At 40.3% G+C, this 17,036-nt stretch overlaps 1 protein-coding gene across 1 annotated transcript in view; it reads right to left on the bottom strand.

Moving 5' to 3' along the window:
- Positions 1-5,775: 5,775 nt before the first annotated feature.
- cobl (cordon-bleu WH2 repeat protein) overlaps positions 5,776-17,036 on the bottom strand; it is a 100,430-nt gene continuing 89,169 nt past the window's right edge. Inside the window, 6 exon segments of the mRNA XM_083761113.1 lie at positions 5,776-6,752; positions 9,827-10,120; positions 12,300-12,416; positions 13,283-13,504; positions 13,935-15,595; positions 15,852-15,992. Coding sequence (XP_083617239.1) covers positions 6,618-6,752; positions 9,827-10,120; positions 12,300-12,416; positions 13,283-13,504; positions 13,935-15,595; positions 15,852-15,992 — 2,570 coding nt within the window. The 3' untranslated portion in view covers positions 5,776-6,617.

The raw sequence follows: 17,036 nt of genomic DNA on the forward strand, positions 1-17,036 counted from the left end.
TACATTGTTCTGTTTTGATTGTCTTGTTCCACTTCTGCTTTGGCAATGTAAACGTATGTTGCCAATAAAGCATAAAATTGAACATTGAGGGAGAGAGTATAGTTGTTTGTAAAATAGGGAGCACACAAAACGTAGAGAGAGAGAGACAGACAGACAGACAGGCAGGCAGGCAGGCAGGCAGGCAGGCAGGCAGGCAGGCAGGCAGTCAGACACCTCAAAACAACTATTCTTGGTAAGAAAGAACTGCGATTGTGATAAAAGCTGCAAAATACTGCTTGGATAGTTGATCTCATAAGACCCATGACAGTGGCAACTCCTTGATGTACTCACCCACCCCACCCCACCCCCACCCCCCAACCTCACCATATATCATGCATCGTTGTTATACAATAACCTCCCATGCCTTAAACCTAATTTATCATCTCTGTCGTGTGGAAACCTCTATTGTCCAAAACGGTTACTTTTCAGGATTCAAATAAAAAACAATAGCAAAAGTAGCATATCTACAAGCTCAAAGTACGCTTTGAGCCTTGTTTCGAGCTTGTGGATCTGCTACAGTAGGCCTACATATGATCAAGTAGGCATTAATTTACAAAAAACACAGATAAAATATGGAGATAAGAGGTTTCTGCCCGACACATTATACTTGCCAACAAGAACAGATTTTCAGCAGATTTTCGGCACCTACAGCCTACAGGCGTACAGCTCTTTAATTATTCTCAACCCGAGGACAACAATCTCAAACCATAAAACAAGGATTGGTAAAGGCGTAACCGAAACCAAGACTAAATTCATTTATTTTAGTTGTACTATGTGGTGTGGTGTGATGTTCTGGTAATCCGTCATTCAGCGGTTAATGTTGTTGCCAAAATGGTTACAATGGTTTGGAAGCCTAACATAGGCACACAACCACAGCAGCAACCACACGCACGCACGCACACACACACACACACACACACACACACACACACACACACACACACACACACACACACCCATGCAGGAACAAACAATCTTCTCTATTTAACAAAGTATACACATCTTTACAATAAAGTGATTCATGATTGATAAAGAATTCTACTGTAAACACTGTTGTAAGTGATTTTATTTGTGCTTTGAGTCATGTTTGGTGGAACATGGTGCAAAAAGTCCATGAGTGGATAACTGAAACCATGTCAAAACAATTGCCTTGACCTTCAAAGTGGCCTTAAATTGCTAGATATATTACATACATATATATTACATACTGTACTATGCCTTTTGATTTAGCGAGGACCAGAGCTTCTAAAAATGCCTTTCAATATGACCATGTTACTCATCAAGTTCATCATGATATTACATTTGAGAAAGCATAGATGTTTTACTAGAGTAAGTTTAAAACCAACCAAAAACGTATCCCTGTTATGCCCATATATGAAGATCCTTGACTGTGATATTAAGCCCATATATGGGAATGCCAATATATGATCATATTGTATTTGTGACAGTCTCATGATAGCCACTGTTGTTGCCGCAAAGGTCACATTTAACTATGGAATCATACATTTCCCGTGAGTCAGTCAGTGTATCATTCAAAATCCCCATACATGGAGAAAGCCCCATATACTGTATGGTCCCCAGGCTTCTCGCCCCAGGTGTCTTACTGGTTAGGAATACTATATGTAAGACATGTGACATGGCACCTGACCTATACCATCTACTGTATGTACACAACATGTGTTTAATAGCAGATTGTCCTTGACATGTTTTTAGGATTTTTTTCAATGTTATTTCACTCACAATCACTGAGCCACGGGCATGAGCCATCTTCCAACTAGGTAACAGGTACATGGCACTGGTCTCATAGAATGTTATGGTCAATCCACAGTGGTCAGATGGCTAACAGATGACATGTTCATCAAGGACAGAGGTTAAGCTTCTGGTAAAATATAGTTGAATAACATCTATTAATCAACTATTAGGGAATAGCCTAAAATGGAATGTATAGGTATTCATAATGTATTTATTTATGCTGGATGACAAAGCAAGACTGCATGACAGCACACAGATGTCATTGGTAGGTAGGCTATATCAATATATTTGCACCTATCATTTTGCAACTTCTTGACATGATATCCCTCGTGTGTGCGTTCATATGTGTGGGTGTATATGCAGTAACTAGTATTTCAGGAATCAGTAATGCAGGGTCAATGTCTGTGAGAGCCATTATGTATGACCAGTGACCACATGGTGGTGAGTCAGGGTCATGAGCCACTGCTCGGAATAGTAGCAGATCTGTGATGTGGCAATACTCTCCAAACAGGGACAGTAGAGGGAGGGAGAGATAGACAGAGATAGAGAAAGTCTGTGTGTGTGTGTGTGTGTGTGTGTGTGTGTGTGTGTGTGTGTGTGTGTGTGTGTGTGTGTGTGTGTGTGTGTGTGTACAGCCCATTATCTCTCTCTCTGTTTCTGGCACAACAGCGCCACTTTCCCCTACTGGTACTCTAAACATAGGTCCCATAGTCCCATAGTGACATTGCTGTTCCTTGGAGTGGTTGCACCACTCAAAAACAGACAGGTTTAATAAAAAAGAAAAATCTGTACATTAATGGTTAATATTTATAACATTTTATATTTCTTTATCATCATACTATAATTCTAACAATGTCTGAGTGTCTGCGTGTCACTGTGACTGCCGTAGCTCCTTACTGCCTGCACCAATCACCCCCACACACAGGCATTGACCATATGAATATGGAGGGCGTAACGAAGCCCTTTTTTCAATTTGACACATTAATGATTATTAATGAATTTATTAGTCAATTACAAACGCACCCGGGCGCAGTACCCCCCACGGGGGGGTAAGGGTAAGGGCTAGTATTTATAAATTATAATTACATTCCAAAACATATTTTATAAGCATATGCTATCGTATTTAGTACATATGTGATAAATATTAAATATATTGTCCTGCTTATACATTGTTTCCTCTACGTATTGTAATACTTATTTATACACCATCTATGACAAAGCATAAATAAGGCTGGAATCCTATTCAGGGTTGCTGCAGCCAGGAGCTGTCATCCAAAAAATTATTAACTGAATTAATGTAATATTGTTACATCCATAGTGTAATCATCACAAATGGAACAAAGGAAAACTCAACCAATTCTTGTTTACAAAATCATTTATTGAATCACAACAAAAAGGTAGACAAAAATAATAGATGTGCAATTCATCTGGGGGGAAAAAAGTGCACTTGAAACTTAAAAAGCAATAGCTTATAAAACACTCAAACTAAATTAAGTAGAATGCCATTCTAGTAAGGGCCATTTAATCCAAATATATCATTGTGATAATTACTCATTAGTTTACAAAATATACAATTACTATACTATAACCAACTGCAAGATAGAGTGTGTAAATGAAACCATCTAATGGAAGGAACACTACAATTAAAGCCATCCTTATACCTGTCTAAATTGCCATGGCCCAAAGAAAGAATAAACACATTTTCTTTTGAGTGTTGAAGATAAATTAATTATGCAACTCTCTGAAAATAGGTGGTGCTTACTTATATGTAGTACCTAAACACACATGACAATATGTACATCTGAATACAGTACCACATTTGAGAAATATACAATTTAACCACGTGAGCCCTAGCGTCACTAGTCATTTTGGGGCGAACATTCTGTGAAAATTGCAGATCTACAAGCTCACAACATGACATGATTGTGAGCTTGTAGATACAGTATAGGCTATTTTCCGCAAATACAAATACAACAATGGCTAGGGGGCCTAGTATAGAGCCCTGAATGACTGGTCAACTAGGGTTTAAGTGGCTATGATCTCAGTTGTACAACTCTCTCTTTATCAGTCATAGCTTCATACTATCAGTCATAGCTTCATTATTGTACTTCATACAATAATAGCATGAAATACATTAGTTCTGAGGCATTGTCCATCAACTACACTGTGTAAAATAACTGAGAATGTACTAAAATGGGTAGGGTTCCATTTTGACACTCTCAGGACTGTGTAGTTTGTTACATAATGGATAATTGCTAACTGATAAATAAACTAATCTCTTAGCTCCTGAAAGTGCAGTATCAAAAATGCTTTGAAATGTCAAGGAAAGGACAGGTGTGTGTGTGTGTGAGTGAGTGAGAGTGTGAGTGTGTGTGTGTGTGTGTGTGTGTGTGTGTGTGTGTGTGTGTGTGTGTGTGTGTGTGTGTGTGTGTGTGTGTGTGTGTGTGTGTGTGTGTGTGTGTGTGTGTGTGTGTGCGCACGCGTGTGCATGCGCTTGTTAACTAATGTGGTTATTTTACTTGGACGACAAAGTATCTCACATGTAAATAAAACAACGTCACATGTCTTCAATGACGCGCATGAAACATTGGTCCAAACCATAAGAACAAATATGCAACTGAAAAATCACTACTTTCTCTATTCCTGAATAAATGTTTGGGATTTCCGCAGAGCACTGATTATGCAATGAAAATGATTTCAAACAGCAGCATAAAATAAGAGCAAGAGGCAAAATAAAGAATACATAGTAGCAGGCACAAGTTATGTTTAATTTATATTTATATCACAACGATGTAACGCAAAGAAAATAGCACATCTACAAGCTCAATGCACTGCAATGTAATGCATTGTGAGCTTGTGGGTTTTCTATTTTCACCACGCAACACTAGTGTTGTATGATAAGTATGAATCAGACTTAGTCACCACCAGTGAAACACCTCCGAACAAAGTATTGTACAAGTTGGCATTATGGTCCAGATCTGCGCAAAATAATACACTTTCAGGACCTGACATTGTACTTTTTGTCACCTTGTTTTCCTTGAAAGTATACTTGAAAAGATGTGTTTCAATTATTTTAAATGGGTTAAATATTAAGTTACACAGATATGTGTATCATCATGTCAAACATATTGCACCTTATGGATATTTACATCAAAACATCAAATGTTTAATCATATACTATAACACTGAGTGAGAAATAGTTTACGGCATCTGTAACATCTGAAGAAAATTAAGTGTGTTAAAATAAAATACAAAATAGATCAAACAACAAATGTGATCAGAAATGATAATGGGTATCATTAAAGTAAAAACAGTCTGCTTTCTTGGCACATGCAGTGTACACCCCGTTCCAATATATTAGTTACAATATCTACTGAATTCAAGTACGGATAACGGATGGCATGACACATAAGGTAAGTGACATGTTTAGAACTGGAATGTGCAGTACGTGTCACTAGCAGGAGAGTGGAGGCTGTCTTCAATGTGTTAGCAAGTGGTCACAAAAACATCTTCATGAAAGCAAATGTCAGAAGTAAGATCTGACCTTTCCAGTTGAAGACAGGCAGGGCATCTTGCTTTAAACTACAGTGCATTTTGAAAGTTTGTGATTGGCTGAAATTATTAACCCACCCTGAAAATGTAGCTTCTGTTTATTAAAGTGTTGGAGACACAGGGAGACATCTGTCACTAAACAAACACTCTAATGCAATTATTACTATCAGAATATAGTGTTTTACACAAACACCTTTTGTTTTAACCAAAACATATCCCTTACCGTACCTTTAACTGAATTCTCCTTTGTTCCATCAATGATGGTGGAGAATGTTTCTTAGTCATACAGTAATCATATAGTGTTTAAGGCACATGTTGGCCTATTCTCACTGTTTTGGCCCCTGTCCTCTGTTTGGTGTTTCAGCTAGGCTATGCAGGAGTTAAAGTGATCACTTCAACAAGTCAAGCCAGCAACTCTACATCTGACCTCAAACCTCAAACCCTTAGATCTCCACATATGGAGCTGACCTGTTCTGACATTCCATATGCTGATCCTCCCCACCCTTTAGGGCGAGGTTGCTTCTCGCCCTCAGGGCGTCTTACTGGTATAGTTATACTGTATGTCTCATACCAGAGGTAGTGAGTAGGGTCACGTCATAAAAATAATAAAATTATAATAATTTTACCATGCAGCATGGTGAGCCCTCGTATTTCCTGTTCTCCCTTTGTAGGTTCACCTGTTACTTTTTTAGCCTGTAGACTGTAGTAAAACCAACTGGGTTGTTTGTTTGTGTGATTGAAAACACCTGACTCATTTCAATGAACAGCTAAGCAGTTTCACATAGGCCTACCTTTGCCACCCACAGACATGTGATATTGGATTTTCCGCAAGAAAATAAATCTCCAAGCATAACATGTGTTTGATTGGGTTCTCTTAATCTACTTTTAGGACGTAAAATCTGATGTCTTAGGTCATATTCATGCACAAATATAGAAATATACATATATTCCAAGGGGTTCGCAAACTTTCAAGTACTTAGTAGTAAGTATGTTCTCTGCTAACTCAGTGAAAAGGTTTTTCTTTTTTTACTGCCAAATAGTGACAGCAACAAATTATTATAATCATCTCCCCTCAGTCATGTCATTGGAAAATGAGGTCAAACTAAAATTACCTGTCAAAGCATCAGTCCCATTATGAGCATGAATTACTCTTGTATAAGGTCCCAGGCTATCAGCTGGTGCTGTTGTGGAGCAGTGGTGATTGTGATGTGATTTAAATCATGCAACTCAACTAGTTGCACCAGTAATACCAAACAAGGGTGACTTAAAATGATTCAATTCAAGCCATCTCCCCAGACTATACTTTCTACCATCTGAGGTTCTACTGTTATCATTGAGAGTGTTGAAGAAGTTGCTTGGATGGTCCCCAGTCTGCCATTCACTTGAACTGTCTTGGTGGGTGCAGCTACCTAGATGGTAGAGACACAAAATAAAATAAAAATGACACTTGCCTGGTGACAACATGCATTAACAACATGCTGCAAAGAAAATATCCCGTTCTTTGATCTTGTGATTGTAATTAACTGTACACGGAAAACAAGACTTAATATATTAAACATGTGGACTAATGTCGTATTACATTTAGGTTAAGGTAGTTTCAGTTTTGGGTTAGGGTTGTTTCCGATTTGGGGTAGGGGCTTGACTGACAGATTGCCGATTGGGTTTAAAATTAAGGGACTGCTTGCTTCTCAGAGTAAACCATTCTTACCATTGAGTATTTCCTCCCTAGTTATTAGCAATGTCAGCTTTAAACTGCATACCTGCTTTGCTAAATAGTTTGAACAGTTTCTCCTCTGGAGGCTTCATTTATTTCTTGACCTGAAAGTGAACCCATCCTCTCCTTCAACACATCACATACAAGTTTACAGCAGTTCAGTACTGTATATATATCTGTCAGCTGAATCTTTGTACGTGTTAGAATCTACGCTCAACTTCCCCAGCTGCTGTACCCTAGGAGGGTTTTGTTCTGCTCAGGGCGAGTTCCAATTAAAGTAAGGAAAGAAATGAGACATTTCAAACAACACGGCTGCCAGGGCTTCTGTGAATATGTCTCTTTCCTCTGTGTGTCTCTATGTTCTATCTACTCTTACTCTTTCCGAGAGTCTCCTCTCTAACTTTAGTTGTCCTTTCCCCCAAATAGAGTTAGTCATGTATGATTTTATAGACACTAGAATTGTTGACAGGAATCAATGTTTGGGAGACATGCAGGACAGGTACATTGATTATTATTTTTTTTCTTTTACTGCCTAAAGTTATTGATAGGTTGAATGTAATCTGACAGGAAACAGGGAAAGAGACGGGGGGAAGACACGTGGCAAAGGCCGCCGGGATCGGGAGTCGAACCCGCGGCACGCCGTCAGGCTGGCTCAGGCTCAGCAGCCTAGGTGTCCAGACTTGAGCCAACCATCCGGGCCAGGTACATTGAATTTAATCCATGATATGCCATGCATTTAGTTTTCACATCTGCTTCGCAAATATATTGAAACCACATTCAAACTGACATCCACATAGGTAAAAAAAGCTTTCATTTATTTTTTCATAATGCTTCGCATTATGATGCATTGCCGTTGTCAGCTTAGGCCCCCTACACACTGCACGACGATTATGCTGTCGGGGAGCTTTTTTGGCACTCGCCGACAAAACCCCTAATTAGACGCAAGATCAGGCTTTGATGTGTGTGAAAGGCTCTGCGCAAAGATCCATACTCTGTGTATTTTGTCTGATATGTTACGACCTGTATTATTATTATTATCCAGTGGCGATAAAAGCACTTGCCGATGCCTTCCATAGCGTTTCTGAATATCTAGCAGGTTTGATATTTGACTCTCTCGCCGACTGGACATCGTACAGTATGAACAGGGTTGCGACCGTGTGGATTCCGTTGTGTCCGAGCATAGGCATGGCTGAGGCATGGTAACGCCTCGCCTGCCTGTGATTGGTCTACACTGCCCGTCTTGACTGTCCTCGAGACGCGAGGTCCGTGGTGAGATTGGCTGAGAATGACAGATTTGGGTGTGTTCTAAATAAAGTGCTAGTGTTGATTATCGTGTATTAATCTAATTATAGTAAACTAATACTATCATCATCATCATCATCACCATCATACTATAATTCTGACAATGTCTGTCTGTCTTGGTGCCGTAGCTCCTCACTGCCTGCACCAATCACTCCCACTTTTCACACAGGCATTGACCATAATAATGTGGAGGTCTTAACGAAGCCCTTTTTCCAATTTAACAACTTATAAATTAATCATTAATTTATTTGTGAATAAAGAATGCGAAAACACACACAGGGCGCAGTACCCACATGGGGGGGGGGCAATATCTCACAACGGGTAAGGACTAGTTACACTAAAAAAGATAAAGATGAAGGGAAAATAGACCTTTTTATAGTACAATAATGTTTCAAGTTTACACATAGGCCTACAAACAAATTACAAAATAATCAACACAAACACTTTATTTTAGAACACACCCAAATCAATCAATTATTCCATCAAAGCAAACGGCATAAACAATATTAGTTTGCCTCTTCTACAAAAATAAAACGTACAAGTTAGCGTTCTCTTGTATCATACCATACTACTTGTATTATTTCCCACCACGGAGTAACCTCGCAAATCGCATCAGACTATCCAGGCATCCAGCATATCCACCTCGGAGGACAGGTGTGTGTGTGTCTACATTTTAGCGTCCTGTCTGCTCTACATTTCGTCCTGTGTATTCTATTCTGTGTGTGTGCGTGTGCAGAGAGAGAGAGAGAGAGAGAGAAAGAGAGAGGAAGGGGGGGTCCTATGTCGGTCTCCTGCATGTACGTGAGACACGTCAATAAAAAACAAATGTAACAAATGTAGCCTATATGTATGTATGGGTCTGGATCGCATATTGGTTAACTCTTGCAGTGTGTGATCCCTAGTCGGCTATTTAGTGTGAAAGCCACGAAGACCAAATCACAGACGATTTAACGCTATCTACAATTCTACAGTATATAGCAAGAATGGGGTAGTGTGAAATACTTAACTATCTGATGACTCCCCGACTACTATAAATCCTTCAGTGTGTAGGAGCCATTAGTACATCTAATTTCTTTGACTTTTAATATAAAACGGAAGTGGAGCGTCCTCCCCACTTCCGTTTTGTCTTTACAGTCGCGCAAATGTATCCTAATATAAATAGAAATCATCTAAGCATATATATATAGCTTGCTGCTTAGCAGAAATAGAAGAAAAAAAATAACCTCTAAAGATATTTTAAAATATAAAAATATATTTTGTGAACGGAAATGATATATAGATTGCTCGGATTTGGGGAGGTGTAGTTCCAGACTCTATAGCATTCGGAGATTGTGGAATAGTTGTCTGGCTACGCGAGACTAACTGAAATGCATTCTTAAAGGGACACTACTGTGCTTTTGAAGCATAGTAGTGTCCCTTTAAAGAATCAGAACTCTGTGTTGTGGATAAGTTGTTAGGTGGTTCTACCTTCTTGAGCCTCTCGGCAGCAGATCCGGAGCGGATGGATTCCAGCATGGCTTCTCTGGTCAAGGCAGGGTCAGCGCCAGGATGCACAACCCCACTGAGCTTAGCCACGGCTGGGGCTGGAGGTGGGGGTGGAGGTCCGGTTGGCGCTGGTGGAGGTAGGACCCCTGCATGTGGAGGCAGAGGTGCGGTGAAGGGAGGAGGAGGAGGGGAAGTGAAGGTGGGAGGACTCCTCTTCTCCTCCACCACGGCATCTTTCCTGAAGTTGTCCAGCTCCTCAGCCGCCTCTGATTTGGTCTGTGGAGTGTAGAGAGGGGAAACGGTGGGTGCAAAGCACACAGACAGCTGCTTATAGAAACACAAGCGAAGAAAGTGCAAATATTATCGTATATTATTAATCGTAAATAATATGATGTATCACTGTATGTATCGGCAGTGCACATGCACATGTGCAGACAAACACACAAGTAAATTGCTTTAAAGGACCACTTCACCACTTTTCAACATCTCTTCATATAATTGGTCCTCACTAATGATAAATCACCACCATTTTTTTCCTACTCTGTCTGTGTCTCATAAGAGGGCTGTGGGCAGTTCAGACACCCGTCCACCAGTGACATCCTCGTTAGGCAGATATTCTTTTAAACAAGATTTGTTTTTAAATATATTTAGATTTGTATTATTGTATTATTGTTTTATTATTATAGGAAAAGAAAGCCTGCTGTTTCTATTAGCTTCGATTCCCCATCGATGATGTCACTGGTGGACGGGTTTCTGAACTGCCAACAGCTCTAGTATGAGAAACAGACTAGAGTAGAAAAAATGTGTGGTATTTTATCATGAACATTAGTGAGGACCAATTATATGAAGATAAGTTGAAAAGTGGTGAAGTGGTCCTTTAAGTCCATTAAGTCATCACAAAGCTCAGATACGGCTGCTTTTAAAACAGAAAGATCACAAAAACAAAATTCTGTTCTGATTTTATCCTTTTTATACTTGACAAAAATCGTTTCATGAAAACTATCATTCAAAGACGTCTACTATATTTATCTTCAATCAAAACAAATGAAACTTTTCCCTTAAAAATAAAATCCCAAAGGCTGTGAGTCTGATTTAGTAATGCAACATTCCAGAGATTCCAGCACTGGTCAGGAACATTCTAGAATAGAACCGCAGATGGGCCTCGGTTACAACAGCACATTTCCTGGCCCTTTCATTCCACATGGCTCCTTACATGACAACAAACCACAACTCCCAGTCCACACAGAGGGATTCAAATAGAAACCAACACACATATTGTTGCTGTCGGGCAGAAACCTCTTATCTCCATATTTTAACCTTTTGTGTTTTTTCGTAAATTAACAGTTTCCGTGCCAGGAATGGATTACTCCAGGTTAATGTCGCTGCCGTATCGGACATACCCGCCTTTTGTTTTATGTGTTTAATCCGCCGTAATGTAATGAATCAAAAGAAAATCCGTCTTCGTCGCGGAGTATGAGACTGGATGCCTTCGCTGTGATGACGAAACCGGAAATCGTCACATGCTGTGGGCTGCTAGGGCTTCTGGGAAATTGAGGCCAATGGAAATGCATTGGGTGCAACGCCTCATTGAAACCAATCTTGTGTGCGTCTTCCGGGTGCACCAAGATGGTGGATGCTACACACAGATCATAACAAACCACGGGAGCTTTTTTTGATGGATTTTCGCGGATTAAAAGCCCAAATAATTCAGCGTATGCTCTAAAGGTAATACAACAATCTCGGCAGTGAAGGGGGGTTGATTAAAATGCGGGTTAATCGTAAAAAACAGTCAAACTGTTAATGTCTAATTGGTCATACTACAGCTTCACGCAAAATTATCAACTTTTGCAATTTATTTCATTTGAATCCTGAAAATGTTTTGGACATACGTACTTTCCACCCCACATAGACGATATGGTTTCTTGCATGAATCTGTGATTACGTAAATATCGAAACTACATATATATATAGCTATGTATTAATGACATTAACCCTAGTGTCCCTATTATGACATGTCATAATAAGTGATCATTAGGCGAAAATACATTATTTCTTATTTTATTTTTGGTGAAGAGATTCCGCGAGGGAAAAAAAGAAAAAAGAATCACACTGAACTGAGCGGTGCAGGCTGCTCAACATCACCGTTATTGTGTTCAGTGTGAATGGCCCTTATGCTGCTCAACAGTGTCACTTTAGGTCACCCAGCAGACGGTATTGCAGCTGTTGAGGCCGCGTACTCAGACATGCATACAGACATACAGCCATACACACTCGGTCACTCATTGGAGCGGTTTGGCACCGCTCAAAAAAAAGAAACTGATATAAGTGAAACCCTGTACTGTATTACAATCATTTGCAATTATGAATATATATGAATGCATCACAATAAGTAAGTAGTGTGGGGACATCTATATCAGATCTATGTCAGAGAACATGAATGTTGAGATCATTTTACCTTCCTCAGTTTTCCAGAGCTGCCCTTTGCCCTGATGGCAGCCAGTAGAGCAGACCTCTCGTTCTCCTCCTCCTCATAAGATGGCTTCTTCGTGCTGCTGGTAGTAGATCCAGATAACTAATAATGAGATAGGAAGATCATTAAATAACCAATTAAAAACACCTCTTTTCTACAAGTATTTTGTGCTCATTGACCCGTGAGGCCATCGGCCACTTGGCGCTGGCCCTCACAAGTTCTCGTTGTCAGCGTGCCTGCCTTGTTGTCAAGTGATTTAAGGACGTTAGTTAAACAAGTGATTTGCCCAGCAATCCTGGGAGATGAAGATCAATGTAGCAACCACAGTGGCCATGTTTGACATGCTGAGTACCTTCTGCAGTGTGGTCATGGTCACACATGACAATTCAGCTGGGGGGCACTTTAGCTCAGTGGTTCTTAACCTGTGGGTCGGAACCCCAGGGGGTGTCTCGGCCTGAAAAGGTTGAGAACCACTGCTTTAGCCTGCACTGACTGATCAGCTACTGTACTGCTGTATAAGCCCTAGGCCTGCTAACAGTTATCACCCTCCTTTTCACATAGTGCAAATAAAGGCTGGGTATGTGATGAATAGAGTTTTACAGATTTTAATTACACTTATTTACGCTTAGGCCCTACATCAGTGGTTCTGAACCTTTTCTGGACAAGGGCCCACTTGAAAATCATGAAAGTATTTGTGGCCCACTAGCACTGCAGCCTATCGGAAGTCAGGTTAAGTGTCAGGTGGGTGGGCCGTGTGCATTTTCAGAGCATGAGTTATTTTAATGATTACCAGCTAGGGTGCCGCGGCCCAGGCCGAATATAAAATTTTAATATTAATGTTATATTATCATTAAAGTCTTAGTGTTTTGGCAATTATTTGGTGGCCCACTTGCAATACCCTCTTGGCCCACAGGTTGAGAACCTCTGCCCTACATGTAAATAAATTGTCTCTCCATTCATGACGTCACCTTCTTCAGTCTCTCCTTCCCTCCCCCAGTCTGGATGGCATCCATCAGGCTGCTGTGGAGAGATGTTTCCTTGTGAATAGACTTGCAGATCACCGGCCTGAACTTCTTCACAGGCCCAAACACTGTCACCTGGCGTGGCTCGGGGAGCACGCCGTCACTGGACGTTTCTGGTTTCTTAGGCAGCACTGGATGGGGGGCTGTGGTCTCCGTCTCTTTGTGGCTCTGGTAATATAATAACAATATGTAATATAATAAATAATATGTAAGTGATGGTGTACAACAAAGTGTCCAGACATAAAAATCAGGACACTTCAGAGTGCAGTATTATCACACTAATAATGTTCACCTACCACAAAGATAATTGAGAATATTCATGTACAAGTAGCAAACCAAAGCTGTTATCTTGGTAACCACTATAATCCAGTCCTACACACGGTTTAAAATTTATTTTTGTTATGGTTACATGCAGTTAATATATCATGATGGCTTAGAACTGTGATTCAACTTTCAACCGGGACTATGTTTGAGGTGTCCCGATATATGATACATGGTTTACTTTTGGTGTGAAACTACAAAACGGTCTTGCATAATCTAATTTGGTTGTTCCACCATGTGGAAATATGTTCTTCTTAAAGCATGATACAGTACATACAGTGACACTGATCTGGGCTGGGAACGGTGTCGTGGAGGCTGGAACCTCTTTGGTGGTTGACCGTAGAGGAGGATATTGCAGGGAGCTAGTCCGTGAAGGGCTTCTGCCCCGGACATGTTGGAGATTGTCTCTGCCGTAAGTAGTGGTCAGGTTCATTTGGGCGGGGCTATTGGGTCGAATACACTTAGTGTTGGTTATTTCCGCTTTCAAATTCTTGGAGTTTTCTTTGGTGGATTGAAGGCTACTAGCACATGCTCCCCCATCCTGTCTCACTTCCTCGTGAGCCGTCTGCCTCTCGGAGATGTACTCATTAGAGCTCATTGATGTCTTTGGGTCAGGAGGGTGAGACATGGATTCAGAACGATTCACTGTACTTTCTGACACAAATGACTGAGTAGAGTGGCGTGGGTTCACATATATAGATCGACCCTTCTGGTAGGTGGAGCTGCCTGTCCTAAGAGTAGCAGAATCTGGGTTGCTGGGTGTAATGTCAGGTTTAGCTGAAGTCTTCGGGGTGTATTTGGTGATGGCAGACGCCACATATTGGCTGGAGGTTCTCCTTGATGGTTTGAGGAAGGACAGGTCTCTTTTCTGATCTTGGATGGCCGTAGTTTGAGGGGGAGGTTTACTGTTGGGCTGCGGAGGAGGTTCTGAAACGGGAACTTTGCTCTCCTTGTCTATCTGCTTTTCCCTTTTCCTTTCAACAACTTCTTTCACTGGTTCCTGGACAGTTTCCTTCACTGTCTCTTTAAGCTTGACATTCTCTGCCAGCTCATGAGCTGAAACTTGAGCAATTTTCAATCCCTCTGTCTTGTGGGTCATCTCAGCCCTTTCTGAGACAGCGACAGGATTATTTTTCAGGTCATCGGCACTCTCCTTGACCTTGTCACTAACACTCCTGCTGGAGGCCATAGAACTGTCTTGTTTTTCATTTGAGCTCCAGAAGGCTTTGGCTTTCCCCAACAGAGGAGATGCTTCACTGTTGTAAACCTCCAGCTCAGACGAACCACCAAATTTGTTACGGCACAATCCCGCTTTCACCATGTTCCCCTGCTCATCAATTTTGATGGCACCCGTGGTTGGGGCGATTGCCGGCTTCTCCATCACAGCATGACTACTAGAACCATTAGGTTTGGGCGGGACGATGGTGAAGGTTTTCATACCAAAACGAGATGTGCCGCTGCAGGTTATCTTGCTATGTGAGGTGGTGGTACCGGTGTTGTTACTGTTGTGGACCCTGTACATAGGAATATGCCCATCCTCATCCATCGACGTTGATCGCTGATTGGTTGAGGGCAGACTATTCTTCTTTTCGGGAACAGTGAGAGTGTTGCTTTTAACGGGATCAGGTTTAGTCTTCATGCTCTGCTTCCGTTTCTGCACATCGAGATTCGTTTTTGACACTGTGCTTTTTAGTTTTCCTTCTGTCGCTGTGTTCCTCTCTGCATTGCTTTTAACTGTTGCCACTGTTGTTGATGTCTTTTTCTCCTCGTTCAGCATGCCATTCATACACCTATTCTCCTGTGATTGGCTCAGCTGTGCTGCCTGATGACGTGTCTCCTGAGAGTTCACACTGCTAGTTTCCCGGCTGCCGTTGGCCATACAAGCGTTGTTGTTCTTGTTCTGTATCTCCCCACTGGACTGGTGACTTAAGGTGAGATCTAGAATTCAGACAAGACGGCAAAAAGTAGTACATTATATGAATACACCTAAATACAACATGTCTCCTTTCTGTCTAAAGTTCAAGATCAAGTTGGACAAAACAACATTTGATTTGTAAAAACAAAACAAAAACAAACCGACATGTTCTCGTCATTAAACTGCTAAATTGGGATGTTATTGAACCTAGTCAAACATATCAAACAATCTACATTTCAAAGAAGGAAATACATTTTCAACAAAATGAACTATCTGTACCTTTGCAATCAGCTGACTGGATTCTGGTCAGTGGCTCTGTCTCATTGTCTGTAATGTTCAGTTCATAGTCATCCAGGACATCATCTATGGCTGTGACTGGCACATCCATGTCTACGATAGACACTGGCACGTAATTTCTGTCTGTGGATATAATGAGTCTTTTAGTGAGACAATACACACATGGGTGATATCCAGCATTGGGAAAACAATGAGTATTATAATAATCACTATGCAATTAAAATAATTTAGGAATGAAAATGTACTTCTGCATCTAGAACTATGGATATAGGGAAGTAAAACTGAAAAGGCTGAGTTGTTTTCTTTTCTTTTCTTTTTATCTGTGAGATAGGCAATCATGAGGGGTGTCAAAATTGTGAGAGGTGGATATGGAAATGAGTTTCCATTAGTGTGTTGTTAATAACAACAAATATGAATTTGTTTTTAAAAAGATATAGGGCTATACTGTATACTGTAAAAGTTACTTTACAAGAACTTACAGTATATAACACAGGAGAAATACAATAAATTTGATCCTAACATTCCTGACTTATGTTATAAATGTAGTGAACATAAAGTTACCCTATTCCATTGCTTATGGGAATGTGAGGAGATTAAAACATTCTGGAGGTCTTTGGTACATTATATCTCTCAGATTACGTCAGGTCCAGTTCCTCTCTGACTTAAATTATGTATACTCAGTATTTATCCATTAAATTGTGCACTAAAGAATAAAGAAAAATTATAATTGACCTCTGCCTGTTATAGGCCAGAAGCTCAATTGCTTGGAAAAATGTCAATTTTGTCAGTTTAGCACATGAGAAACGTATCATATCATATGTAGGCTAATTAGGAAGAAACCTGCTGTATTCTATAAGATATGGGAGAGGTTCTTGGACTTCGTTAAGCGTGGTGACATTGAAGAGGCCTTGGATGGTTAACTTGAATTGTCAGCTGTTTGGTTGGGGTAAGGAACTGTGACATTGTGCATTTGTATATGTTTGTTTAATTGTACAGTATATGATGTGTATGAAAATGTTTGTTTGTTTGTTTTGTTTTGTATTCATGGACATATCATGTTGTTTTAGTGTTTGTGCTGCCATTTATGTGTATGGAAAAATATATTTGTGAGAATACTATGTTGCATAAGAAAATTAATAAACATATGTTTAAAAAGAAAAAATATAT

Source organism: Protomyctophum parallelum (genome assembly GCF_964188405.1).
Source record: "Protomyctophum parallelum genome assembly, chromosome: 3".
NCBI classification, from domain to species: domain Eukaryota; kingdom Metazoa; phylum Chordata; class Actinopteri; order Myctophiformes; family Myctophidae; genus Protomyctophum; species Protomyctophum parallelum.